The 27,239-nt window shown below is 40.5% G+C and overlaps 1 protein-coding gene across 1 annotated transcript in view; it reads right to left on the bottom strand.

Moving 5' to 3' along the window:
• Window positions 1-333: 333 nt before the first annotated feature.
• The window catches only part of igsf11 (immunoglobulin superfamily member 11), a 75,603-nt gene continuing 48,697 nt past the window's right edge, over window positions 334-27,239 (bottom strand). The window contains exons 2-7 of the mRNA XM_027019761.3: window positions 15,972-16,135; window positions 4,866-5,073; window positions 4,118-4,273; window positions 3,277-3,399; window positions 2,623-2,770; window positions 334-2,199 (exon numbers count right to left, since the gene is read on the bottom strand). Coding sequence (XP_026875562.2) covers window positions 1,695-2,199; window positions 2,623-2,770; window positions 3,277-3,399; window positions 4,118-4,273; window positions 4,866-5,073; window positions 15,972-16,135 — 1,304 coding nt within the window. The 3' untranslated portion in view covers window positions 334-1,694. The remainder of the gene's footprint in view (window positions 2,200-2,622; window positions 2,771-3,276; window positions 3,400-4,117; window positions 4,274-4,865; window positions 5,074-15,971; window positions 16,136-27,239) is intronic.

The following is a 27,239-nucleotide window of genomic DNA, read 5'->3' as shown; positions in this document are numbered from 1 at the left end:
AGACTCTGCCTTTAACTACCACAAATAGCAGAGGAAGATCTTCACACTTCACTTTAGGAAAATCAAAAAGGACTTGATATAATATTACTCAACTGCATGCAAAATTACAGCAGCCAAAAAGTCTATGAATAATTTAATTAAAATGCATTAAAAAGTAAATATTGCATGCATAACCCAATGTATATAAAATATCTTCTAAATAGTTTTAATTTAGTAGTTTCCATTATAAGTATTTAGTGAGTATTTAGTAGTTTCTAATATGCAAGCCATGACTCTAGGAGTCATGTAAAATGGGTTTTAATAGTATCAAAGTATGAACATCTATCAGAAATCTTTCTTTCAAAATAAATTTCATTAAAAGCTGTGGGGAAAGGTACAATACTTACAATCATTACCAAAGAAAGCAGATAGAGATGAACGTTCTCATTTAATCTGAAAGTGCAGATAACAAGTTGAACCTGACTGTTAATTCACTACCCCAGATCATAATAAGGCACAATATATTTCAACTAGTACAACGTAGTATCAATAAGACAGTTCGGTATTAGGTACCTGCAGATAAAAACACAGTTTATGCAATTTAAGGTTCAAATTGAATTCAGCAATTTCCACACATACCCCCAAATTAAACTTTGCTTAATTGAACTCCACAAAGATATGTTTTGGGCAAAAGTGTGTTTTAATTTCTTTTTATACTACAATTACTTACAATATTTACATTAACATATCAAAGAAAAACAAATAATTAAAATCAATAATTGTTAATATTTTCAAACATCTATTATAACCTTGTCATACAGGACAATATGCCTCTTTTTGACAATGTAGCACCTAACAGAACTGGATTTTGTTTAATAAATGTTATTTTATGTTATGACATTAGTCCTTTTGTTTTAATTTTTGAAGATTTGGGATATATTTATAGTCTGCCATGTCAAGAAAAAAATAATTATGTAAAAGATCTAACATTATGCATATACTATTTTATTTGAAGTTGTTTTTAGAGGTAGGCTATGGCTATGTTATATGTAAGGTCTGTGAAACAGTACTCAATAAGATTTACTTTAAATTAACTCAAATGAGAATAATTAATGAAAAATCAAGAATATGGGGGAAATTATAGCTCCAGTGCAAATTATTTCTTAACAATGTGGTTACCAAGCAAAACTGCATCAGAAACATGTCAGATGGTCCATCTTAGTAGTGGTTTACATTTTTTCAAGCTTCTATGCTATGGCATCCTTTTCCATGGGATCTCATAGGTCAGCCCACCAGCCACTATAATTTAAGTTATGTGCAATAAGTTCAGTGATTCCATTTTTGATCTGGAGGTTGTTAGCAGGGTTTTTTCTCTTTCTGCAAAAGTTGTTTGACTTGACTTGAGCAGCTCTTGTGACGGAGTGTATGAAGCTGGGCAGAAAATCCTTGTGGTCCAGATCCAGTGCATCCAGATGCACGGGCTGGTCCAGAAGATTTGTTGATTGAGGAGACGTTTTGTGTGTCCTCCACAGACCTGTGCTTCAGGTCATTGATGGTTGTCTTTGGACCTCTGAGAGAGCCTTACTTATTGCCAAAACATACATACAGCGGAATCAGGAAATACACACTAGATTGCTGTTCACATGTTGACCGGTCAGTTGGCATTAGATGAACTCTCATAAAACTCAAGTCTGTTTTGTTTGTTTGTGTTTGTGTCAGACAAGTGAGCCGGCGCGGCTCTGGGCGGGCACCATGACAGGTACGGCACCCATGCGCTCCAGCGCCGCCTGGCTCACTGCGTACGAGTGTGTGTGCACATGTGGCCCGTGGGCTGGCCCTGGTGTCGTGGAAACGGGTGGCCGCAGACTCAGGGAGCCGTTGCTGCGTGTTATGGCAGGTGGCGAGGGGGCGGAGTTAGTAGTGACAACTAGAGTTTTGGGCGGTGGCAAGGTATGACTGCCATTGGTGTAGGCGGTGTGGATGGGGGCAGTCCCAGTGGCAGTTCCGCCCCCACTGCTGTTACCACCCCCGACAGTGAAGGTTTGCAGTGTGTCACCATTGTAGCGGGTGTAGGAGTTTGTATCGTAGTTAGCTTTGGGGTTGTGCCAGTAGCGGCTGTTGTACGTGTTTGTGGACGTTAGTGTGTCATTTTCTGAGGATGAAGCATCTGCATGGAATGCCTTCACTGAAGAAGACCTCTTCGGAGGAAGGTCATCCTCTCTGAAGAATGAACAAATATTACAGGTTTCAAAAGGCCTTATTTATATGCATTAATTTCAATTTACCTTTAAAAAAAATTTGTAACACTGTGACAAAGACATAGCAGTGCCTCAGACAACTCCTACATACATGAAGCCATTGTAGATCAGAGTGTTCCCTACTCCAACACCTATTCTGATCTTACAAAGTTGATAAGTTTAGTTAGGTAGTGTTGAAAGCAAGGTGAAAACTAAAATGTACCTAAAAGACTGACCGAATCAGACACAGCTTGAGTCAGATCTAATCAGATCTGTGCAGGTTAGTTAGTGCTGGGCACCTGTCTGCATTTGTTAAAATGTTAACAGTTTCAGACATATTGCTGTTTGAATGGTTGAATAGTTACCACATGGTCCTCTGAGAGGAGGCTTTTGGGAGGCTGCCCACCTGATCTCATTAGGGATTTCATCCTCATCATATTTGTTTTTGTTCCTCCAGTAGAAGAGGCTGACAACCACCAGCAGTGAGCAGATCACGACAGCAAGAACAGCGGTGGCAACGGTTCCTGCGATGAGGCCTACACTCTGGGGCTGAGCTACAGATCAGAGAGAGAGGGAGAGAGATGGTGAGATGGGGGACAGACACACACAGAGAAAGGGAGAGACACAGAGAGTGAGAGATGCAGCAGAACAAGGAGAGAGAGAGGGGGCGAAGAACCGAGAGAGAGAAGGAGGGGGAAAGTAAGAGGGTTGAAAGATAATGAGACAAAAAAGAAATTGAAAACAATGCAACAAATGGTTGCTAATGTGGCCTCATCATACCATACACTAGTTTTAAACAGCCGTCCAAAATAGAGGAGCACCATACTTTCTCCTCAAGCAGGACTGCACATATTGTCAACACAGACCTCCCTACCCTAAACATCTTTGCAATTGAGTTTCATACAAAAATTATTACTTAGTTCTAAATGTAAACAAAATCTACTGAACCTAACCCTCAATCTAAACGCTGAACCTAATCCTGAACCTAATCTCAAACCTGCTCACATTACTCTGCCCAGGCCACACCTGGATATGGGGTCAAATGCATCTGGAAACTCACGCGCCACCACTTGAAGGTTGAGCAGGCACGTGCTCCTGCCGATGACATTGGCTGCTGTGCACTGGTAAAGGCCGGAGGTGCCCACGCTGATGTTCCTTAGCAACGTTGTGCCCTGCGTCTGGTCTGCAGTGACAAGGCCATGAGGGCACATCACATCTCAGCATTGCATGCTTACAAAACAACCTATGAGTTTCTGCACCCTTCAAAGGTAAGTTTATTAGAATGATCACAAATTCATGAAAGAGTAGTTGTAGGTAAGAGAGGTTGTAGGTAAAAAATCGGTTGAGGTAACAGTATAAAAAGGTATTATAATACCTTTTAAATGCAACTACTTAAACATTTATTTTAGACTATTATTTAAAAAAAATCTTTATTTAAAAAAAAAAATAGAGACAAAACTGACAGTTTTGGCCTCACTTTTATTTCAGTTCCATTAGATGGCGCCAACATACTACCTATAAGATATTGCAAAGCAGGATGAACCTCATCTGCTGAATTGGGACCATCAGGGCTTATTCTGAATACAAACATGATGAAATCAAGAAGCTACCATGAAAGTCAGTCTACTGAGAAAAGTAACTGAAAGCACTATGCACTTCTAAATGACTCCCAGTGGTGACCCCCAGACAGTACAGGTTATTGGACAGTCCACCTCCCATGTACCAGGTAATAAAGGGCTCTAGAGAACACACACACACACACATGTAGAGGAAGAAGGGCAGGATACTCCACCTCATATCTCACAGGATGTTGAAGGAGGGATTTGGCCGCAAGGGTGGGGCGGAAGGGTGGCCCCACCCAGGGTGAGGGTGGGGTGGTGCCCCTACCCAGGGCTTAGTACCTTGCGTGGCAGTGTGGGGAAGCCGGGGCACAGAATTGAGCTTCTCCCATGAGTAGGTGGGGGTGGGGATGCCCTCATCAGAGCCACAGAGCAGCATCACGTCACTGCCCACGTCCAGAGAGCCCTGGATACGACATACTGGTACAGAAGGAGGGACTACGCAGTGAGTGGGGTGGAGAGAGAGAGAGAGAGAGAGAGAGAGAGAGAGTAAGGGAAATGAGAAAGAAAGCAAAACAGAGGGAGAGATAGAAATGAGAAAAAGAGAAAGGGGGAGAGAAAAAGGAAATATGAGTGAGAGAGAGAGAGAGACAGAGAGAGAGAGAGAGACAGAGAGAGAGATGTACTTAGATTCTTAGACTCTGGTTAGACTCTTATCACAGGTGTATACATAAGGTGGCACAACAGAATAAGTAAGTAAAATTAAAAAGCTCAAAGGATGTCCAACTGTGGGCCTAGATATGTTGCTGGACTGAAGCTATAAGAAAAGGTAAGAATGTGTTACTTTTTCTCCAACCTGTGTTATTAGTAAATATTAATATGCATCGGGTATTAATATGCAGTTACAATCTGGCCAACCTGAGATCATGTTGGCTCAAACTCAACTACCACACCTTTTAATTAACCAGTGAGTTGGATCAGATTTGTTAGAGTAAGGAAATCACTACACTGTTTTGTACTCTACTCTCATGGAGAGTAGAGTAGGTCAGCCCTGTTTGAGCCAGAGCAGGAGGATGGTTAGGCTTCTCACCGAGCACTGTCAGCCCAATCACACCGATATTGCGACCTCCTCTGTCAGGCAGGTTGTTGACAAGGCACTGGTAGGTGCCTGTGTCAGAGAGTTGGGTGTGGTTGATGAAGATGGAGGCACTTGTGCTGGGCATGGTGGCCACGAAGCCCACACGGCCTGCCATGTGATTGGCTAAACTGAACACCTGACCCCCCTGGTAGATGATCACCTGGAGAGGGAGCCATTCAGAAGGGGAGGAGGAAAGAAAGGACAGATGGAAGGAAGATAGAAGCAAAAACAACAGAAGAAAAAAGAGATAGACAGAGACAATTTTATTCAAGAACCCTTTGTTTTACAAAATAACATTGCATTGAAAAGTGGTACATGAAACAATTTATTATGAGCTAACACTAGAAAATAGTACATGAGGCAATTTTATTATGAGCTAAGCCTGGAAAATGTGATTTTAAGTGAGATATTTAATCCAGTCCTCAGGGACCCACGGTCGGTGTCCTTTTCTAGCTGTAAACACACCGGAGGTAATCAAGATTGTAATTACATGGTTCAACTGTGTTTGAAAGTGGAACAGAAAAAAAAACACATCACAAACCAACCAACCAACCAACCATCAAAATAGACAGTTTTGGAATCCAGACTCAGAACCTTTGCTTTACAACACACATTTATAGCACAGCAGTTAAATCAACATGTGTGTACCACGGTGCATTTTCTAGTATTTACCACAAGAGGGCATGGTGTTGAGTTTTCAGACAAAGAAAAATACAGAAATTATGTGTTCTAAACATTACACATTTTGCAACAAACTGTGAAATGCCCTGAAAGGGTAATAAATGATAACATCACAGCTGATCTCAAAATGACATGCTCAGAACTTTGTACAAAGTACATTTTGTTGTTTCAGATTGAACTTTGTGCTCACTTCCTAATAAACTGTAAGGGGTCTTTAGGGTCTCCGTGCCACCAAAACACAAAGCAGAACGAAAGGAGTAATATCTATTTTTTAACATTATCAAACAGACGTTTGCTGGAGCAGAGCACATCAAAGAGCCTTTTAAAAGGCACTTCAAACTCTAGCTGAATGTGCTCTACTCTGTCATGTTGCAGAGAGTGCCCGGCAAGATGCCGAGTGTACAAGCGATCATAGAAGCCCGGTGTGCTCTTTAAAGGAGAGAGTGGGAGCTGTGGGGTGGAGAGAAGCAAGAGAAGAGCATTCTCCAAAAGAACAGGCGAGGAACGCTTGAAGAGCACACCAAAACTGGTTGAGACACACACATACACACAGGTGTTATTTAATGTTATGCATACACACATGCACACTGTGCAGTACAGTTTAACATAGTGTCCATTGTGGTACCATGGATTATAAACATACATGCATGCATACACACGCACATGCACACACTTACACACACACACACATGTGTGCACGTACGTATACACACACACAAACTGCAGTTCCATTTAACTGCATGTCAGTGCCATGGAGCCATGGTTTCCTCAGAGCCCACTTTGCTTTGTTCTCTTATGAACTCATAAATAGGCAGTTCTTCAGATGGGATCCACATCAGTAAGCAAAACAGCCCCCCACTTAAGTGTGTGTGTGTGTGTGTGTGTGTGTGTGTGTGTGTGTGTGTGTGTGTGTGTGTGTGTGTGTGTGTGTGTGTATGTGTGTGTGTGTGTGTGTGTGTGTGTGTGTATTTCTGTAAAAATGAGAAAAAGTGCCTGAAAAAAAGCCAGGCTGGGAAGTAGACAAAGCCTAGTTATGAAGTTAACTTTTTTTCTGTTCTGTTATAGAATTGAATGTTATCGTCTCAAGTTAGGAAGTTTACAAGCATGAACTGTCACTCAGACATGCTAATGTCATTTCATACCTGCAACATCCAACATTCCACCCCCACATTCATCTTGGCCTGTTTCATTCTGTTTTTCTCCCCCCTGCACACCCCAGAAGTCTCCTTTATGAGCGATACATCGCCCTGTGTGTGTGTGTGTGTGTGTGTGTGTGTGTGTGTGTGTGTGTGTGTGTGTGTGTGTGTGTGTGTGTGTGTGTGTGTGTGTGTGCAGGTCTACATATTACCATGGACTTTTCCATAAAATGTATCTCTTGTACTGAACTTCTGTCATGATTGAACTAAAACCAAGCTGGCTTCAGTTCTACATCAATAGAACAAGTGGCAGATGCAGTACAGCTTGCAGCCAGTTAAAGTAACAGTTAAAGCTTGTGTGGACTTTCCAGTATGATTCATTTTATGTCAGACAAATAAAAACTGCCTTGCTGTATATATCATAAACATCAGCAGTGCTGTGCAAATGCACCAATACACTGTATATCCTGGTTCAAGCACATTGATTTCGAATGGATAAAATCAAAGAGTTGATTCTCAGAATATTTCAGTATGCAAGGGAATCAAGTGACAGAGGTAACCAGGCCTATATGTCTGAGGTGACGTGTATGCGAGACATAGCTAACATTAGCTCTTTAACATCTTGCAGCATTTTCAGAAATGGAAATAATACTGAAATGAATCACAGTGAAATATGAGATTTATTCTGAGTAATTGTGGGGCATCATATCATTTGGAGATTTGCACTTCTAGGCATCACTCGGCATTGCTGCATACATATGAATATTTTAAGGGGGCGTATGAAAAAAAAATAGTGCTTGTGCACATACATTTGGGTATCTGGAGTGCCTATCAACACACAAACTGAAATAAGGCAACCCTACCCCTGTGGGCTGCCTATGTCAGAAAACAGGAGAATCAACAAGCTCTTCAGATTTGTCTCCACATTTTATATTACTAGATCAATCGTTAAAATTATAGCACCACCCCATTTGAGTATCTCCACAGATTGAGAACTACCTTTGTGGAGGTGTGCCATTTTAGATTAAAATCACCAGGTGTACTCACATTATGTTGAAGCTAAGAGCTAAACACAGGACCTGCTCTATTGTTGGTTGCACAGACCAGCAACAATTGCTACTTCAGGCACCATCTTCAGAGGACAGAAGAGTTGAGTGCATAAAGTTGGCAACGTCCCAGCTACACTCTGCAAAAACATGTATATATGTACTAACCACTTCATGTTTGCTTGTTTGTCCAACCTGGGTCAGTACAATGCAGTACTAGCAGTGGAACCTTTATTAAAAGAGGGATCAGTACCAGCTGCCTATGGCAAAACTGCAGGTGAGAGAAATGTAAGTATTTAAAAAATAATTATGCTAACGTGTTTCTTTGGCAGTTTAGCACTAGTTAATGCTATTGGCTATATATAACAACGTAATCCCTATTGTATTGTCCAGTAGGCACTACTTTAGCTAATAGCAGACAGAAAAGTATGCATTAGCTCCCAGTTAAATTTCAGATCAACTTTACAATTCTCTTGTTGACATAGCAAGTGCTCTCTCTCTCTCTATATATATATGGTCTAGCCCCACTGTATCTGAATGAACTAATTGTATGCTATAACTCACCTCACCTAAGGCATTCTCAAAATGTAGGGTTTCTCTTACTCCCTAGAATTAGTAAAATTAGAGCTGGGGTAGAGCCCTTCAGATATGGAACAGCCTATAGCTTTAATCCAAGACTTTTTAAATATAGGCTAAAGACTTGCTTATTTATTCAAGCCTTTAGTTAGCCTTTTGTATAGAAATGTGTAGAGCACAGAAACCCTTGGATGTAGAATTTGCTTGAGATGCTAATGGAAATGTCAAGCATTCACATGGTTTGTGATGATGATGAGAGTGGAATGCAATGTCTCAGAGAACAATGTCTTAGTTGTTGAACTTTATGCTACATGTTGACTTTCCCACTGACATTTTGAATTCCTCTGATCCTGACCACATACCTTCCTCCTATAATAACTTTGTCTTTATTACTCTTAACGTCCTTGCTACTCTTAAGACTAGATGTTTTCCATCCACTGACACTTCTCCTTGGATTTCCCCTGACCTAAAAAGCCTCGAAAGCTGATGGCATGTATTTGGAGCATTTAACCAGACTACTGGCCTTGTTGTTCATCTCTTAGTACAGGGTTGCTCTCAATGCTTCTCACACTTCTTATTTCTCCTCCATTATTAGTAGAGGCAGTGGCATGCAAAAAATTATTGTTGCCACCATAAACAACATTCTTAAGCCCCCTACTGCCCCTAGCTCCTATGCTCAGTGTGAAGTTTTGAAAATCAATGTAATTTATCAGTAATTCAGTTCTCACCCTCATTTTGTATTAACTGCAATGCCCTCCTTGAACCACTTCACTCATACCAATACTGTCCCTACTAGACCCTGTTCCAACTTCCATTTTTAAAGTCTGCTCCTTAGCTGTCTCCAGCCCTATTGCCTATCTCAAATCCTTTGAGACTGACTTTGTTCCTTCAGCCCTTAAAATGATAGCAGAGACTCTAATTCTGAAGAAACCTGGCCTTGATCCTCATTTGTTTCCAAATTGCTGGAAAAAGTTGTAGCTTCCCAGTTGCAGGGTATCTTACCCCAAATAATATTTGTGATCCTTTCCTTGTGAAAGTTAATGATGATATTGTGAAAGTTAATAATGATCTGCTCCTCTCTGCTGACACTGATGCCATAAACATTTTATTTCATCTAGTGGTGCTTTTGACACTGTTAATTATTACATTCTTCTTAATCACCTTTCCTTTATAGGTATCTCTGACACAGCTCATAACTTATCTCTGTGTTAGGTCCCATTATCTCAAAGGGTAAAAAATGAATCCTTTAAAACCCCTGTTGTTCAAAGTGTTCCTTAAGAATCAGTCCTCTGCCCCTTTCATTTCACCATATATATTCTACCAATTTGCCACATTATTCAACAACACTGCCTTAGTTTTCATTGCTGTACTAATGATACACAAATTTAGCAAATTTATATCAGCACTGTCACGTTATGGCTCCTCAAACGTCTTTGTGTGTGTGTGTGTGTTCATCTGTTTTGCTACGCCTTCTCGTGTCATCCACCTGTTCTGTATTATGTGTAATCGTCTTACGTGTATATGTCTCCTGTGTAGTAGTACGTGTTGTTGGTGTTTGAAATGTGCATAGCGAGTGTGCTGTGTCATATGTATCACTTGTGTGTGTGGAATAAATGTCCGTCTGATTGTGCCTCTTCCCTGCATCCTGTTTGCCTCTTCATGTTACAAGCGCTATGTCTACCTTAACTGGTCTGGTCACCGTCCTCAGTATAGCAGAATTATGATCATGGATGAATTCCTATTTTATTAAATTAAATCTGAATAAATAAATAATGCTGAAGTCCTGGGGTTGGTCCTAAAACCTTGCTCTCCAAAATTCCTAAATTCTTTTCACATATATGCCATCAATGTTAAATCCTCTTCAGTCATTTTCAATCTGGGCATAATATTTGACAAAACAATGTTTTTTGAATTCATATCAGGTCACTAAAAGTTCTTTTCATCAGCTACACAATATCACTGGACCCTTGCTTAGCCTCAAGGATGCTGAAACTCTTGTGCACACTTTCATAACCTCATGCTTTGATTATTGTAAAGCCATTTTCATTGGCTTGCTAGGTAAAACTGTATATCAATAAAGCATCTTATTCAAAATGCAGCAGTGAGTGTTCTTATACCAAACGTTCAGCACATATCACACCCATTCTCCATCAATTATACTGGCTTCCTATTTCTCAGAGAATTAAGTATAAAGTTCTTCTCACATTTATAGCTCTATGGACTTTCCCTGCCTTATTTCTATGAGTTTACAGCCCTACAAACCATTTTGCACATTCAGGTCCTCTGATGCAAGTTTACTGGTGGTTCCTACTGTCCTCAGTAGGACGCAAATTGTTCAGGGTTCTGTCCTTTTGTCTTTGGAATGCTCCTCAGGGCAACTGTCCAACTGTCCCTTTCCCACTTTAGGACTTACCTTGAAACTTACCTTTTTTGTTTGCTTGTTTTTTTTTTTTACTATGATAATTTGTAAAGCAACCTTGAGTTTGAAAAAGGCTTATTATTAGAAGTGATCCACAATAATGTTATTGCTATTAGTTTGTTGTTGAGTGTCTTTAAGATAAACTTCATCTTAAAATGTGAAAAATGTCAATGTAAAGTTAAATTCCAGTCAGGTAATCAGGGGTTAGGCATGTTGTAGTAGGAGAAAATGTGCTTTACATCCATCTGTAATTTTGCAAATGGGCGCACATTTTAGTATGTAATTATGTACGTTAGTGTGTGTATCACTGCTAGAAGGAAAAGAGACCAGACCTGAGAGCAAATTCAGGGTTTGACTCTGGTTCAACCATCACTGTTTCTCCAACAGCCATGTTTCTCCCTTTCTTCACAGTTGAAGTGGTAGCATGATACCCTACTCGCTTATTATCATTTAAAGGAACACACACTCAAAATGGCTGTTGTGAGCAGGGCAGTTTTGACAGGGTTAGAGGGTGCTGTGGTGCTTGGTGTGGTGCTTTATTTTGGTATTTTGACCAAAGCACGTAATAGATATTTCATTAAGATCTCAGGGAACAGTGTTAACTGTGTCACCTTTAATATCTAATGGTGTCCCAGCTGCAGGTTTGTAATATTTTATCATGTGTCTAACAGACTTAAATCAATCGTTTTTTGTTGTTTCTTTTTGTTCTCCGATGGATGTATATGGTTGTGTGTGTTTACCTGATAAGATTCAGGTGTATAGATCAGCTTTTGGCTGAGAGTCACTGTCTAAAATGCAGTGGGAGGAATATGAAGGTGGTTTAAATCAGAAATGAACAAATAATATGTTCTTGCAGCAGCATAGGTGTATGTTATTAATTGCATTTGTTATGATAGAGAAAAGTATGAAACTGAAATCAGCACTCCTCCTCAGAGAAATGTGATAAATGGGGCTCTGGATCCATAAAATACTCCTGCCATTTTGAGATGCCATTTGTATTGAAATTTAGATCTTTTATGCTAGCTATATAGCATATGGTTAACGTTGGGCAGATAAAATAAATTTCTAATAGGATGGGAGATGTGGCAGATGATTGGTGGGCTGGTAATGCATAGAGTCCAATGTATCGGAAAGCAAGCAAGTAGATCAGTATAGCTGATAATGTCATTGAAACATGGAAAATAATAGTATTCAAGATATACATTCCCTTCAGCTCAGAGATTAATTTCAGACAAAAAATCGCTGATTAAGGTCACTGGCAGGAATATCACTAGAAATGTCTGATATTCAATCTTATTCATTTGGAGGGGGGCAAACCATAGTTTGGACCTGGAATACTGTGCAAATGGAGGACTTGTAATACTGTGTTAATGGGGAACCTGGAACAATGTCAATAGAGGACTTGGAATACTGTGCTAATGGATTACCTGGAATACTGTGTTATATGAAGTGTCACGGACTGCTCCTCCCCCATATGTCACGTGGTACGGCCCGCCGCGTGCAGGGGGATCCACATGTACTGTGTTTATTCATGTACTGTGTTTATTCATGCCCCCCCCCCGTACACAAGGTGTAATGTTAACGTCTTGTGTCTATTTAAACCCCTGTCCATGTGTGCTCCCATTGTTGGTCATTATCGCTACGTATGTTCAAGTAGATCATTGTAGCCGTAACGTTAGTTTTTCCCATGTTAAAGTGTTAAAATGTTAAATTTATAGTTATGTTCATTGTGAATGTTATATGTGAGTGCCACCTTTTTCGTAAATGTGTATTGTCAATAAATGTTTTGCACGAACGAGGAAGTCTGTGCATCCTACCCCATGCCCTGCAGCACTCGAGCCACAAAAGTTACATGGAGGACCAGGAATAATGAGTTAATGGAATACCTGGAATACTGTGTTAATGGAATTACCTAGAATACTGTGCTAATGGAGCACCTGGAATATTGAGCTAAAAAAGGACATGGGATACTGTGAAAATGGAGGACCTGGAATATTGTGTTAATGGAGCAGAGAGATTTTGCCACTGCACCGATGCTGTAGCTTGGATGTCATACAAAATGGTTTCCATATTAATTCTGATATCCAGGCATGATTATTCAGAAAGGATCTATTCAGTACAAAAAGGGTTATTTGAATCCCACCACCCTAACAAATATGCTATTTAACTGTAATGATCTTAAGTGTCTTCATGTGCGCATTTGTGTGCATGTGTGTGTAAGAGTGTGTGAGAGTATGTGTATGTTTGTGTGTGTGTGTGTGTGTGTGTGTGTGTGTGTGTGTGTGTGTGTGTGTGTGTGTGTATGTGTAAGTGTGCTTTGATAGGAACAGCTGCTCTGGCTCTGCCTGTAAAGCACTGGGTTAATTAGTGCAGACGATTATGCTATGTGCTTCAAGTTAAAAGAGGAGGCAGGTGTGTGTGTGAATTAGTGTATAGATGTATGTGTGTTGTGTGTATGTGTATGTGGGGGTTAGATGAGGGTGGGTGATGCATGCCAGGCTGCAGCCATGTCTGAAACTAACTGGCTCAGAATCAAAAGGAAGCTGTAGGAAAGCCATGTTCTGCACACAAAATCGGCAAATGCAACCCCCCCCCCCCCCAGCCCACATTCTGCAGGTTTGTGCTCACTGTTAACATAAGGCCAGGCATGATCATGACTATAAGTGCTACACAAGATGCCATACAAAACCCAGAAAGCATTTCTTCATAGAACGAAACAGTAGTAACAGTCTATCACAGGGCCAGGATGACATATGGGAGAGTTATAGTTGAATATTTGGTCTGACAGTACCAGAAAACTGCCTTATGAGAACATATTTAAACAAAGACTCTGTTGAGAACTACTAAATGGGCAATTAATGAGTAAAATCTGGTTAAGGTGGCAATTCTGCCCTTGCTATGCCCAAATACGCTCTATCCCGCCTTGCACAATGAACACTTGGATGCAAAAATAGAATATTAAGGTAGAGATGGGCTATATGGTAAAAACATAAAATTATAATAATGGAGCAACTGAATAATGTATATCATAATTTGTGATGTATGCTAATAAACTGGAGACAATGCACCAGCAAAACAGTGGTTCTATATTTAAAATAGTGTGCTTTATGTTTGTTATGCATATTTTAATGTTTCTAAAAATAAACTGTTCATGACGTAACAGAAAGAAAAAGAGGCAAAAAATGTAACTACACTGTTCAAGAAAATTTTAATCACACATTGGCTATTGATGAACAAAAGATTTAGGTTAAAAATCTTTACTGGTATAAATTGTGTACTTTGATGAGACCAAAATGATGTATGAATGGTCAATGGAAACCAAAATAAACCCATTGATGGCTGTATTAAAAATCGCACCAAAAATCAAAGTAAAAAAATAAATCACAGGCTGATCCAATTTGTGTGAATTTCATCATAAATAATGTCATAATGTCAGTAGTGTGTATGGCCCCTGCTTTCCTGTATGCACTCTCAACAATGTCTTGGCATGCTCCTGATGAGATAGCAGATGGAATTCTGGGGATCTCCTCCCATACCTGGATCAGGGCATCATTGACCTCTTGGACAGTTTGTGGTGCTACTTGATGGCATTCAATGCACTGATACATAATGTCCCAAAGGTTCTCAATTGGATTCAGGGAAAATGAGAGCCTGTCAATGTTATCAACTCCTTTGTCATTTGGGAAATGCCTACACACTTTGGCCACATAAGGCTGGGCATTGTCCTGCATCAAGAGGAACCTAGGGCTCACTGCATCAGCATAAGGTTTGACACTGGCTCTGAGGATTTTATCCCGGTACCAATCAGAAGTCAGGGTACCATTGGCTATCACTTCGAAGTTTGTGTGACTCTTCGCACATATGCCTCTACAGATCACTGACCCACTACCAAACTGGTCATACTGGATGATGCTGCAGGCAGCATAATGTTCACCACAGCATCTGCAGACTCTTTCACATCTTTCACATGTAAACCTTCTGTGAATCTGTGAAGAGAACAGGGTGCCAATGGCAGACTTGCCAATTCTGGTACACTCTGGTGAATGCCAATCAAGCTTCACAGTACCAGATTGTGAGCAAAGGTTCCACTAGAGGACATCAGGCCCTCATACCCCCCTCATGGAGTTTGTTTCTAATGGTTTGGTCAGAAACATGCACACCAGTAGCCTGCTAGAGGTCATTTTGTAAGGTACTGGCAGTGTTCCTATTCTCCCTAACACAAAAGAGCATATTCTGGTTCTGCTGCTGGGTTGATGCCTTTCTAAGGCCCTATCCAGCTCTCCTTGTGTCCTGGTATTTCCTCCATGGTCTTGAGACTGCACTGGGAGACACAGTAAACCTTCCATCCAGGAGGAGTAGGACTATCTATGCATCCTGAATGGGCTGCAGTTACTGCCTCATGCTACCAGTAGTGACAAGGATACTAGCAAAACACAAAACTACAGTACTGTAGAGAAGAATCAGACAGGAAGGAAAAGACGAGAGTAATTGTCTTTAGCCATGATCTGCAAAACTTTTCCCTTTACGGGGGTTGTGTCACTGTTGCCTCTCTAGTGCATCAAATGAAATTCATTTGCACCAAAGCAGATTCACAATAGTTTAGGATTCCTACCTGAGCAGACTAATATCCATGAAGTTTACTTGGTGTTAAATGATTTGGTATTATACAGGAATAATTAAGTGTTCCCTTATTTTTTTAGCAGTATAAAATATGATATTGGAATTATATTAGTAGCTTGTTACTGTGCTTTTAAAAAACTTTTCATTATGTGACACTACAGTTGTTTACAAGCCATCTATAATATTTAACTCTATTTTGTTTTTATTAAAAATGCAGTTGGTTAGAGTTCTGCAATACCAGTGATAAGAATCAATGATACCATGATATGCTAAGACAAGCAGACCATGCCATAATTTAGCACAATAATATTGTCCTCACCTATCTAAAGGAATTCTAAAGAGATTTCAGTGTATTCAACAGACTTTAGAGCTTACCTCTGTCTGATCTTACCACCCTAATAATGTGTGACCTCTGTTGGCAGTGTGACGGTGTTAGTTAATGAATGCTGGGACATGAGACTATGGCATCATTAGAGCTAGATACCTGCTTCTTATGATTTTGCTTTAATTAAATAACCTCAGGGCTGTGTTTGTTAAGATTGAGATGTAGAGTAATGAGATTTCAGCTGATCTATAGTACCTGCTCTGGCTGGTTAGCATTGGCCAGTGGTGTGACCATCCAGATGATATAGAGGTTGTTGAGGGCCGCACTTGTGGTGAATGTGCAGGGCAAGATGGCCGCCTGTCCTCTTGCAACCTGCACACTGCTCTGGCTCACAGTCACCTCCAGTGAGAGCACATACACTGAAAGAAAAAGCACCCACATGTGCAAACATATTCACACACACACACACACACACACACACACACACACACACACACACACACACACACATACAAACACAAACAGATTGTGGTGTTAAATACATTAAGAGGGCAAACAAATTCCTGGAATCTGGCATAAGGTCATATTATCATGAAGCAAGCACATGCTTTCATCTTTCTACATCTCCTCTTTCTACATATGATGAAAACTATCCCAACAAATATAGCATCATAACTGCTGCATATGAAAGTCTATATTTACACCTGCATGATCTTACAGAACATTTCCTGCATGCATTAGCAGAGAAACTGCATCAGTATGTTGATACATGTTGATCACCATATGGTTTAGTTCCCCAAGGGTTAAACCACAAAGATTGTTATAGAAGGGTTAGATCATTTTGAACACACTTCTTCTGCTTCTTTGATAAGAACCAGTCTCTAAATGCTGCCTCTCATAGATGGGAATGTCCGGTAATCAGCGTCCCGCAAAACTTGTTATTATGATGGTATGAGCAGTGAAATGTAATCAACTCTGAGTACAAAATGCAAACATGGCCTGTTTCTGTAGCTGGATAAATGCATTACATTTAAATTGGGTTATGTCTTCTGACAAAGACAGCTTCTTTCTTTATACTGAAGTACACCTTATAGATGTCTATAGCCAATTTGTTGCTATACAGTTTGCGTTAGCCATCCTTTAGCCTTTAGTCATTTTAATGTGATTTTTTAGAATGGTTTGCAATCAAATAATATTGAGTTAACAGTTGTTGTGAGTGCAGATGAACAGGGTCAAGGGTTGTTGATGAGCAGAACATTCTACCAAAATACAACTGGTTACAGTCTGTAATAGTGCACTTAGAAAATATACCTATAAGATATGTCTACCTAATAAAGTCATCAATAATTGCAGCTAGAAGGTAGGTGCTTCTCATAAAATGGCTGGTTAGTGTACATCCTATTACAGTGATGTTATCAAATTTAACTATTTCTGCACCAGCTAAATGCATTACTCAGAAACGTGGTTACCTCTTCTGATAAGATATGTGCTCAGAGGAGCAAGTGAAGTTAATCATATCTGGACCTTTATTCACATGAAGCATATAGTTGGGAGGAATGTATCTGCAAGATTTAATTAGTGAGAAAATTATGGTAACTTGATATTCAGGCTAATGATTGTTTAACATAAGCAAAGGCAGAAATGTTGAGCTTAGACATCATTACTCGTTTACCTTGTTAGCAGGTATTCAGATGGCAGCTTGACTGAATTAGGACCATGACAAATTGCATAACATTGCTAATGGTTGCCTTCATTAACAGTGGCACATGATAACCATCTGGCCAATCACAAGGCAGGAATTCTCAGATCACCAGCTGGGGTGGTATCAATACCAGATTTCTCTAGCTCCTTCCAACTTCTGCCTGTGTAATTCCCTTTGTTAATGGTCTTCTTTTTGCATTCATCACCTTAGAAATATCTCCCCTGCAGCCTATGCCAAATTCATTATTTCCAGACATGGCAAATCACATGAAAAATATGAGCAACTGTCCTTGTGTAAACCCTGTGAGAGGCCATTGGGAATAAATGAATCCCATTAAAAATTATACTGCCAAAGTGATTTTCTCACAGCCATCTAGTGAAAATACATAATTCTTGCTGCTTAGAATTCCCAAACATGGGACTTTAATTTAATTAAAATATATATTTATCTTTGGGATAAATGGACTGACTTAGTAATAGTGAAATGAAAGGTGCAATAGTAGATGAAAATGTATGTTTATGGATAGTTAAAGTGTTTGATTAATTATAAAGTTTATGTGACCTAGCTCATTTTTTTGCAGTATAACTGGAGGGAACTAAAATATGAACTCTGCAACTTCACTGATGTGTTGGAGAAAGGAGGTGTCACACCCGCAGACCTGAGCATTTCCCGTTTCCCCAGCAACTGAGTCACTTCTGGGTTTTCATCAATCTTTATGGTTCCCTGTCTCCTCCCCTTTGTCTCCAGCTTTTCAGAGTCTTTCTCTAATTGTAGTCTCATTTAAACTTTGTTTCTGCATCTCTTGTTGGTCGGTCATTGTTTTTGGTAGTATGTCTTTCATGATTTCTGGGTCATTCTCACTGGTCTTTGGCTCACTTTGTTTTGGTAAGGTTGTTTCTGCTTAGGTCTCGTTTGTTCTCGCTAGATTCTCTTTCCTTGTTCCATGTTTCGTTACCCCTCTCTGTCTGTTACTTTCCGTGTTCATGTACACAAGTGTTGTCTGGTTTTCCATTTTAGTTCCGTTTCACAGAACATCCAGCGTACTGACACTTCGCAAGTGTGTTCGCTCTTAACTCCTCCCTCATTACAGTAGGCTTGTTTTCCACAGTAACGCTTAGTGATGATTTGTTAACAACTCTGTGATATTCTCAAGCTTGGAGAAACCTCGATTTATTAACAATCTAGATGCACAACAATGGATAAAGGTATTCTGAAGGATTAACGGTGTACTATAATAAATCTGAGCAGTCTAGCCTAGGCTTATAAACAGCAACAGGTTTTGTGTTCACCGTTCCTGATCAGTAATAATGTTTTGTATCATCTTTCAAGATTCGCACAGCCAAGTGGTTCTCCAAATAAGTCCTTATTTGCTAGTAAGACACTTCCTGACTTCCTGTTCCCTTGAGGCACAATCTCAATACCAGTACACACACACACACACACACACACACACACACACACACACACACACAGGACAGCAGCTCTGAACCACTGACAGCTGGATGTTTACCCCCTAAAAAACGCCCATGGGGACCACATTTTAAACCCAAGTTCAACCAGCAAACTAACTTGAGAAATTCACAGTATGATCCTTGGATCCATAAGTTTTAAAGCACAGAAAAATAGAAGCCTCAATAAGTGGCTGTTCAAAATGATGGTGGTCATGATTATGATGAATCATGAACTTTACCCAATCATGTATAACTGACTATTCTCAACAATGGCTGACTATCAACTGCACAAAAGTACTTAGCTGTGATATTTTGTCACATGTTGGATAGTTTCTAAGTTATTTTCCACTTAATTGAAATAATTAAAAAAATGTATAAGACTGTATTTACAATCAGCTGGAGTTGGAGATTGTCATATATAACAGCAAACAGATAAGGGTGCAATGCAAACCACGGCTTCTTTACTCAAGATGCTTTGCATATACTAGTCCAACTTTCTCCTTTTCTTCACTCTATAGCTCTGCCTGGAGCCTGTCTGAATGATAATAGATCTCAGACAGTAGCATTGTTTATTTAAGTGTTTATTAAGAAGACCTGTGCCCTGTACAGGGGTGAATGGAGGAGCCAAGGACCTCCAGCACTTGACGCTAATTGAAGAAGTCACCTTGGCAGCAGTGGTAAGGGCCTCAAGGGTCATGGCTACAGAACAGATCCTCTCCTATGCCGCCTCAGAAGGATTATTAATGCAAAAGACTTACCCCAGAGAGGAGAGAGAGAAAGCAAGAGAGAGCAAGGAAGAGAGAGAGAAAGAGAATGGATGACAGAAAGAGGAAGGTGTTAAGAAGAGAGTGATAGAGAAGGGGTGAGAAAGAGGGAGAGGTGAGAGAAAGGCTTTGAAATAGTGTGAGTTAAGAGGAAATGGAGGAGAGGTGGAGCTTTTAAGGCCAGCGCCATTGCTCCGCCTCAGCAGCATCAGTGGTGGGCGTCCCACTTGCCCTTCAGACCGGAGCCTGTGGTTTTAATCTATGTTTGTCCAGGCCCTCTCCTCTCAGTGCGATCTGGCCTAAAGGGATGCTGTCTGTTATTGCCACCGGTTGCCAGATCCCACACCATCGCAAGGCAGAGCCAGGAATCCAGTGCAGTCGCACGACTTACCTCCGCCCACACTCTGGCACAAAGCTACCTCTGCTTCGCGCTATGCATCTCCGGACACCACCATGTGCTTTGGCAATTTGACTGGATACTTATTTATTTGTTTAATGTTAATGTAACTGATGCCTGAAATATGGATTGTGTCACTGGTGTGTAAACTATTGGAGTATGAACAGGAAAGTGCTGCTGTTCTTGTCTGCCATAGCAGAAGACACTCTGATCCACATGGCACGATCTGTGAATACTGCATGTTCTCTCTCTCTCTGTCTTTGTCACTCTTCATCTCCCTCACTCACTCTATCCCTCCCTCTCCATCACTGTTTACCTTCTCTCTACCTTCTTCCTGTGTGCCAGCGTTTCAACACAAGACTTTTCATTCCACCCTCAACCCTCTCTCTCTCCTTCTTCTTCTTCTTCTTCTTCTTCTTCTTCTTCTTCTTCTCTCCCTACTACTGTCTTTTCTTCTCTGTCTCAGGTGGCTATAGTGAGCAGATGTGCTTTCTGCCTCACATACTGTTCACATGTTGCACTGGTAAAAAAAAAGAAAGAAAAAATCTCTTCTAAAATCTTCTGTGCTAACAATTGAATCCATAGAGCTGTAAACAAGCAGTACTTTGAGATGATAACCATCTAAAAAGCTAAAGGCTGGGAAAATACAACAGAGGTTGGTGTACTCTCCCTACCCCCAGTCTAGAACAAGACACTTTTATAATTCTAGACTTGGCTAAACGTGACAGTGTTACTACATTTTCCCAATAAATTGTTCAATAAAAGGCTTACACACACTCTCTCTCTCTCTTACTCTTCTGTCTTCTGACACACATGTGATATGTGAAGGAACATCAATAAAGAACAGTTTTCTCCACAACTCCAGAGGGCCAACACAATAACAGCACTGTTTAATTTTTTACACTGAAACAAGTATCTCTGTCACAACAAGGCTGCTCCTCTGTGTGTGTGTGTGTATGTGTGTGTGTGTGTGTGTGTGTGTGTGTGTGTGTGTGTGTGTGTGTGTGTGTCTGTGTCTGTGTGTGTTTACTGCCATTTCTGGTTAACTGAGTGTTGCAGGATGGATAGTCTGCTGAAGAATCCACATGACAGTCGAGAGATTACTCAAGCATGAACTGACCAAACACTAATCAGCCCTGTATTTATATGTCATATAGCCCATAACAGCCTGCTGCCCACACACCGAAACACACAGACTCAGACGTGTGCACACACACCTGCGGACACGCACACACAAACACACACTCTGTAGTACTAACCCCCACAGCACATCAAAGCTCATGTTCCCACACCACAACACACTGCCCAAGACTCCTAAAGACAGGCTAGTACCCCCCACCAAACACACACACACACACACACACACACACACACACCACAGACAGCACACACACACACACACACACACACACACACACACACACACACACCACATTCACACCTCGCTGGCCCAGACAACCAAAGACTTGCACTCTCACACACAAAAAGACACACAAACATGCACATTCTAGAAAAAAATCCAAAAAGAGAAAGCAATAAAATAAATCACACAATATAAAGTCTGTAACAGCTAGACAGATAAACAGAAACACATAGAGATAAACAAAGAAATAGAGAGCGCCACAGAGAGTGCTAGCAGATAGCAGAGAGAGAGATTACCCTGGTAATTACACCTCCTACACCTCTTCTTTGCTTAGAATGTTTAAATATTATTTTGTTATGAAATATTTTTAATTCTCAATGGCCTGTTAGCTGCAATATTTTTTTACTGCTGTTTACTTACAATATTGTACTACATAGAGACATTCCAGTAAAGACATCACACACACACACACACACACACACACACAATACAGGCAAAGTATAGAGGAAAACCAGCTCACCTGTCCAACCTGACTAACAGTTAACCTAACAAGCTCAGCCATCTGTGTCACTCTGCAAAGAAGGCTGACACATCTTACACAGATATATGTAAACAAATCCAACACAGAAAAACACTTATTACCACCTGTTTTTATTTATTTATTTTTACAGGAACATACTCAAACACTTTCAGCACAGAGGGAATGTGTGTGTGTGTGTGTGTGTGTGTGTGTGTGTGTGTGTGTGTGTGTGTGTGTGTGTGTGTGAGAGAGAGAGAGAGAGAGAGAGAGAGAGAGAGAGAGAGAGAGAGAGAGAGAGAGGATAAATGCTACACACAAGAACACATTTCAGATTGAGGTTAGAATTACCTAACATGACAGCACTTTCTCTCACTGTCTCAGTTTGCTCTATCCAGCCACCCACGAGAGAGAGACATATATACAATAGACATCATCCATCACCACCAGCCTGACACCTTGGGTTGCCATGATTCTGGATTCACTTGAAACAGATGATATAAGGTGCCAACAATCCAAACCAACAATTTCAATTGGCCTCCAAGCATCTGGCTTTTACACCCACTTTTATGAGCCACACATTTCAGAACAAATCTCTTTGTACAATTAATATGGGACAACATGCCACAAGCACATGTTTTTGGCTGTTGTGTATGAATGTAACTCAGGGAAATCACCAATTTCCCCCTATATAGAATTTTCAGGAAAAATACAGTTATGAGTGGTACAGATCTTTATCTTAGCAAATTGTTTTAATCTGATTTTATATGAAACTGTATCCTATTTTGCATCTGTGCCAGTATGGGTCTTATGTGACAGCATGAACAAGTAACATTTGTTTCCCATTCCCTGGGTGGTGTACTTAAAACTTGTTTTACACCAGAAATAAGTCTCAGATACTCCGTAATGCTTGTTATTTCACACCAGGCATGACTCACAAAGGTAAGCTGCATGTATAGGAACACAGTGAAAAATACTCCTGCAGTGAAAACAAGAATCGGGATCATCTTCACAGTAGACTAGTTCCCTGGGAATTATAGAATGTCCTCTGTAATTGTGACTGCATTTTTCCAAATTGTTTCATCTCAAAAAACCTTCATTTCTGAGGAGAAGAAGTGTTCTCTCTAGTCTAGACCTTTCTGGAGGTTTGTATTAATGCTGCTGAGTAAAAACATAGCTATTGTCTGGTTTGAGTATGGACCTAGATTCCATCATATAGCAAGAACACTTACTTAAATTTGTACCATTACTGGGTAGAATCTGCTGGTTTGCTACACATGGCAAGTGGCAAAAATAGACCCTAAGCAGATTTTGCAATTGCTGCGCACATTGCAGCTGTACATTGAGGCATGCTATAGGTGGCTGGTATGAAAGATTTACATAGGCACGTATCGCTGGTGACGTGTCACGGCACGGTATGTGGTGTGGTTACTATTTTTGGTGTAAAATGTGCTTTAGGATATGGTTTCATGACAGAGCAGATTGTGCCAAAAACCTGCATGCAAACCGCAATATATCCACCTGCGATAAGTTTTGGCAAATGGAGGAGAAAAGTTGGTGGTGTTTGGGTGGGATGTTCATTCATTTATCCAACCTCTACATATCTTAATCAAATTTAGCATCGAGGGGGGATGGAGCTTATCTCGGAAGCACAGGGTGTGAGCTGGGAAGCAACCCTGGACAGGGCACTGGTCCAGGTAAGATATTCACACAAAATTACAGTAGGAATGGACACAGCTTTCCTGTCAAGATTTTTTTTTTACTTCTGATTGGTTATTTGTAAGAAAAGACACATGCATTTTAAGTAGTAGTATGCAGTATGTCTACAGAAACAGAAGACAGTGTAAAACTCCAGTCAAAATGAGCTGCAGAAAATGACCAGCTGAGAATGACTGCAAGTAGGGTTTCAAGAGGATTGCCATTTGAGGATTCAATTGAAGACTCAGCTTGGAAGTCACAACTGGTTCTGAATAGATAAAAGTAACATTTTTTGTCACACCTGACTCCTAGGTAAAGAAGGAGAGGAAAATCTGTAGTACCTGGATATTGAGGGTGAAGATCTGAATACCATAGTTATCAGTGAGCTTCCGTAATTACTACATAAAGTTCTGGATTATCTGGTCAGTGTCAGGAGCTGGATCCTGATTCATTCTGATTTATTATGTTTACATGATTACTATTTATCTGCATCTTTAATATTATATCTGATTGCATCTATTTGTTCCCCAGCATCTATTCCATATTCAGAATACACCCTTTCAGTCAGATGCATCCACATACCAAACACTCGCAAACATTACTGACTAGAATCTTTTCTACTACAAGCAGAAATGCACTTTTGGCAGAACATTTACTATCCCTTCAGAGATGATGCTGTGCTTCATTTCGTCAGTGCAGGTGGACTACTTAGTCAGCAAGGACTGTTCCTCCCTTTCAATGTTAAAAATACCTTCCTGCCCTGGTCCCAGGCCAGTGTCCCATCTCTGTACCAGCCTTCTCCATGATGACATTAAGGGCTATAACTGACCTGAAAACAGTGCTCAGGTTCCTACTGTGGTCCACTTGCATGTTCTCAGCAGGCATTTTAGACTGCCCACAGGTAAAGCTCCTTTCCCAGAAGGTTAATGCCTTGCCCCAGGGCGACAGCTTCCCCTGCACATGGGCGTCTCTGCATGGTCTCAGGCTAAATTGTTGTATGACTGGCTGCTTGCAGGATTCTGGAATCAGCTCAGCTAAGGAATGTCCACATTGACTGAGAGATGCAGAAGGACTGCTGGATATAAGGTTGGATAAAAAGCCAAATTCTAGAACTGTAGATACAGTTACAATTGTAGAAATGTTGTAGATTATAGATTATTTTAAATGTAAAACTTTTTGCAATATAAATAAATTATCATAATGTATTGATACTAGAATTATTATTATTATTATTACTATTATTATTATTATTATGATTATTATTATTATTAAAAGCACAATATTCTGGCAAAGATGACTGCCTGCATCAACTATATAAACAAATTGTCAATGGCAGGGGGATCCACATGTACTATGTTTATGCTGTACACACGTGCACAGGATTTAATGTTAATATCTTGTGTCTATTTACACCCCTGTCCGTGTGTGCTCCCTTTGTTGGTCATTGTCGCTACGTGTGTTCAAGTACATCACTGTAGCTGTAACGTTAGTTTTTCCCATGTTAAAGTGTTAAAATGTAAAGTTTGTAGTTATGTGTATATTTATTTTCATGTGAATGTTATACATGAGTGCCACCTTTTTCTTAAATGTGTAATGTCAATAAATGTTTTGCACGAACAAGGAAGTCTGTACGTCCTGCCCTGCGCTCTGCGGCACTCTGGCCAGAAACATTACACAAATAAGTATCTATCTCCCAGTCTGTCAGTCTATCTGCATAGTTTGAGTCTAAATAATTTTGGACTTATTCAAAGCCATGTTCAATTAGGCTCCTATAAAACTATTTAAAAATAACTGGAACTCTTATTTGATAAAGACATGAAATCTTTCTTTATGCTCCTCCCATAGTATTGATGTTTTGAGATTTCTCAAGGGGAACCTGTTGCCAGGTTGCTTTGATCTGCTTGGGGAAACCGTGTGCCCACTCTGAGCTCTTGGCAGTCACCTTGCCCTGTGCAGTTGGTTGGAGGGCTCTTGCTTGGCACAGCGTCTGTGGGTGGATCTGGCAGCATAACCCTGCAAGCACTTGGCTGCAAACCTGTATTGTAGGGTTAAAAATAGCCCCAGCTCCACTGGATAAAGAGCCATTGCTCACTGGCCGGCAGGAGGAATCCCTGGAGGCCAGGAGGGTTCCTCCCTCTTAGACTGTTCTATGTATCAGCCACATTTTCCCTCGTGACAGGCTCCCGATGCTGCACTTGCTAAATGATATAGTCAATCCCATCACATTACTGTCTCTTTACTGAATCACATTCATGGAAACTAGGGCTGCATGAAACAACATGCTTTGTTGTCCTTATGCTCGTGCTCACGCTTATGCCTTCTGCCACACTAGCACTTCAAAGGCTAATATTGTGATAATGTTTAACCAACAAGTGACTCAAATGCTTAGATTCAAGGTTAAAGGACTCATGAAGGATTTGATCATTAGTTCATGAACCAAGTCAGTTGCAGGATGTGGACTGGGAACTGAAGACTTGCATGGTTTCACTGATCAAGCATGATATTGCCTGGCACTGACATTGAAAGAGTGAACATTTCCAGGCACTTGTACTTGCATCCTGTCTTGGATCTGCTATCCACATTTGAACACTGTCAGGCAGTTTTAATAGTCACCACACAGACAATCATGGAGAAATTTCTGGTATTGGCCTTTAAGCCACTATGTACAGACACCAGCTAAACCAGCACTGCCACTTACTCCTACAGCCTCTGTTCGCATACTCGCTGGAAAGTGAGAGTAGATTTATGGTCCCAGATGCCTGAGTATTTGACCCTCTACCGCTTCCATTCCTGAGGTGGACAGTTCTGGGAAGTTCAAAGGGCATGACCTCCACATGGCTAAGTGATCAGCATTACAGACAACCATGATATGACAGCATGACAGAAGTAGACAGCATGACAGAAGAGGAGGAGTGGGTGAAGGACAGGAAAACACAGGAATCTTCTAATCCTTTGCCGCGAATGTAGTCTTTAAAACTGCTATAATCAGTGTTTACAGTTCTTTCCAACTTCTGTCAGACTTAACCAGAGTAGTCCACCCAATGCTTCAGTCCCAGTTTAAATCATGCATACTTAACCCTTAGCCTATTCTGAGCTGTATGCAAATACAAAATAATTAACAGGCTGAGAGAACTGCCTCCTTGTAGAGAGTTTTCCTGATTGGTTAATATATCAAGATTACATTTCACTTCTGATTACAGAGTCAAGGACTGTGACAGACATTTTCTTCTCCAATCAATTATCTTCATGATTGCTATTAGAATGTAAAGGCAGATTGGAAAAAGTTCTTTAAAAATAAATCACAACAGCTTTAACTATGTGAATATGGAAAGTCTGAAATACACGAAAAAGCCAGACGTGTACCAGTAGTATGTACCAAACCAATGACACCTTGACACCTTGACCTCCTCACTTTGACTAACACAGCTTTAGTTCTTGCTCAATACTACCTCAGCTTCTCTTATACCCCCCCCCCCCCCCACCGTCGTACTGTCAGGGTGTTTAGGATCCTGTAAGAGAAACGCTATCTCAGCACCTGCTTGTACATGTTAGCTAATTTTTTGTTTTCCATTTTATTTTATTCAGCAGAACAGAGTGCCCTTGGCAACATCCTTCTTGCCGTCTCCTCTCT

The sequence above is a fragment of the Electrophorus electricus genome, chromosome 17 (genome assembly GCF_041902795.1).
Source record: "Electrophorus electricus isolate QZ-2024a chromosome 17, ASM4190279v1, whole genome shotgun sequence".
NCBI classification, from domain to species: Eukaryota; Metazoa; Chordata; class Actinopteri; order Gymnotiformes; family Gymnotidae; genus Electrophorus; species Electrophorus electricus.
The sequence above is the reverse complement of the archived record's forward strand: the minus strand, read 5'-3'. Positions and strand labels throughout refer to the sequence as shown.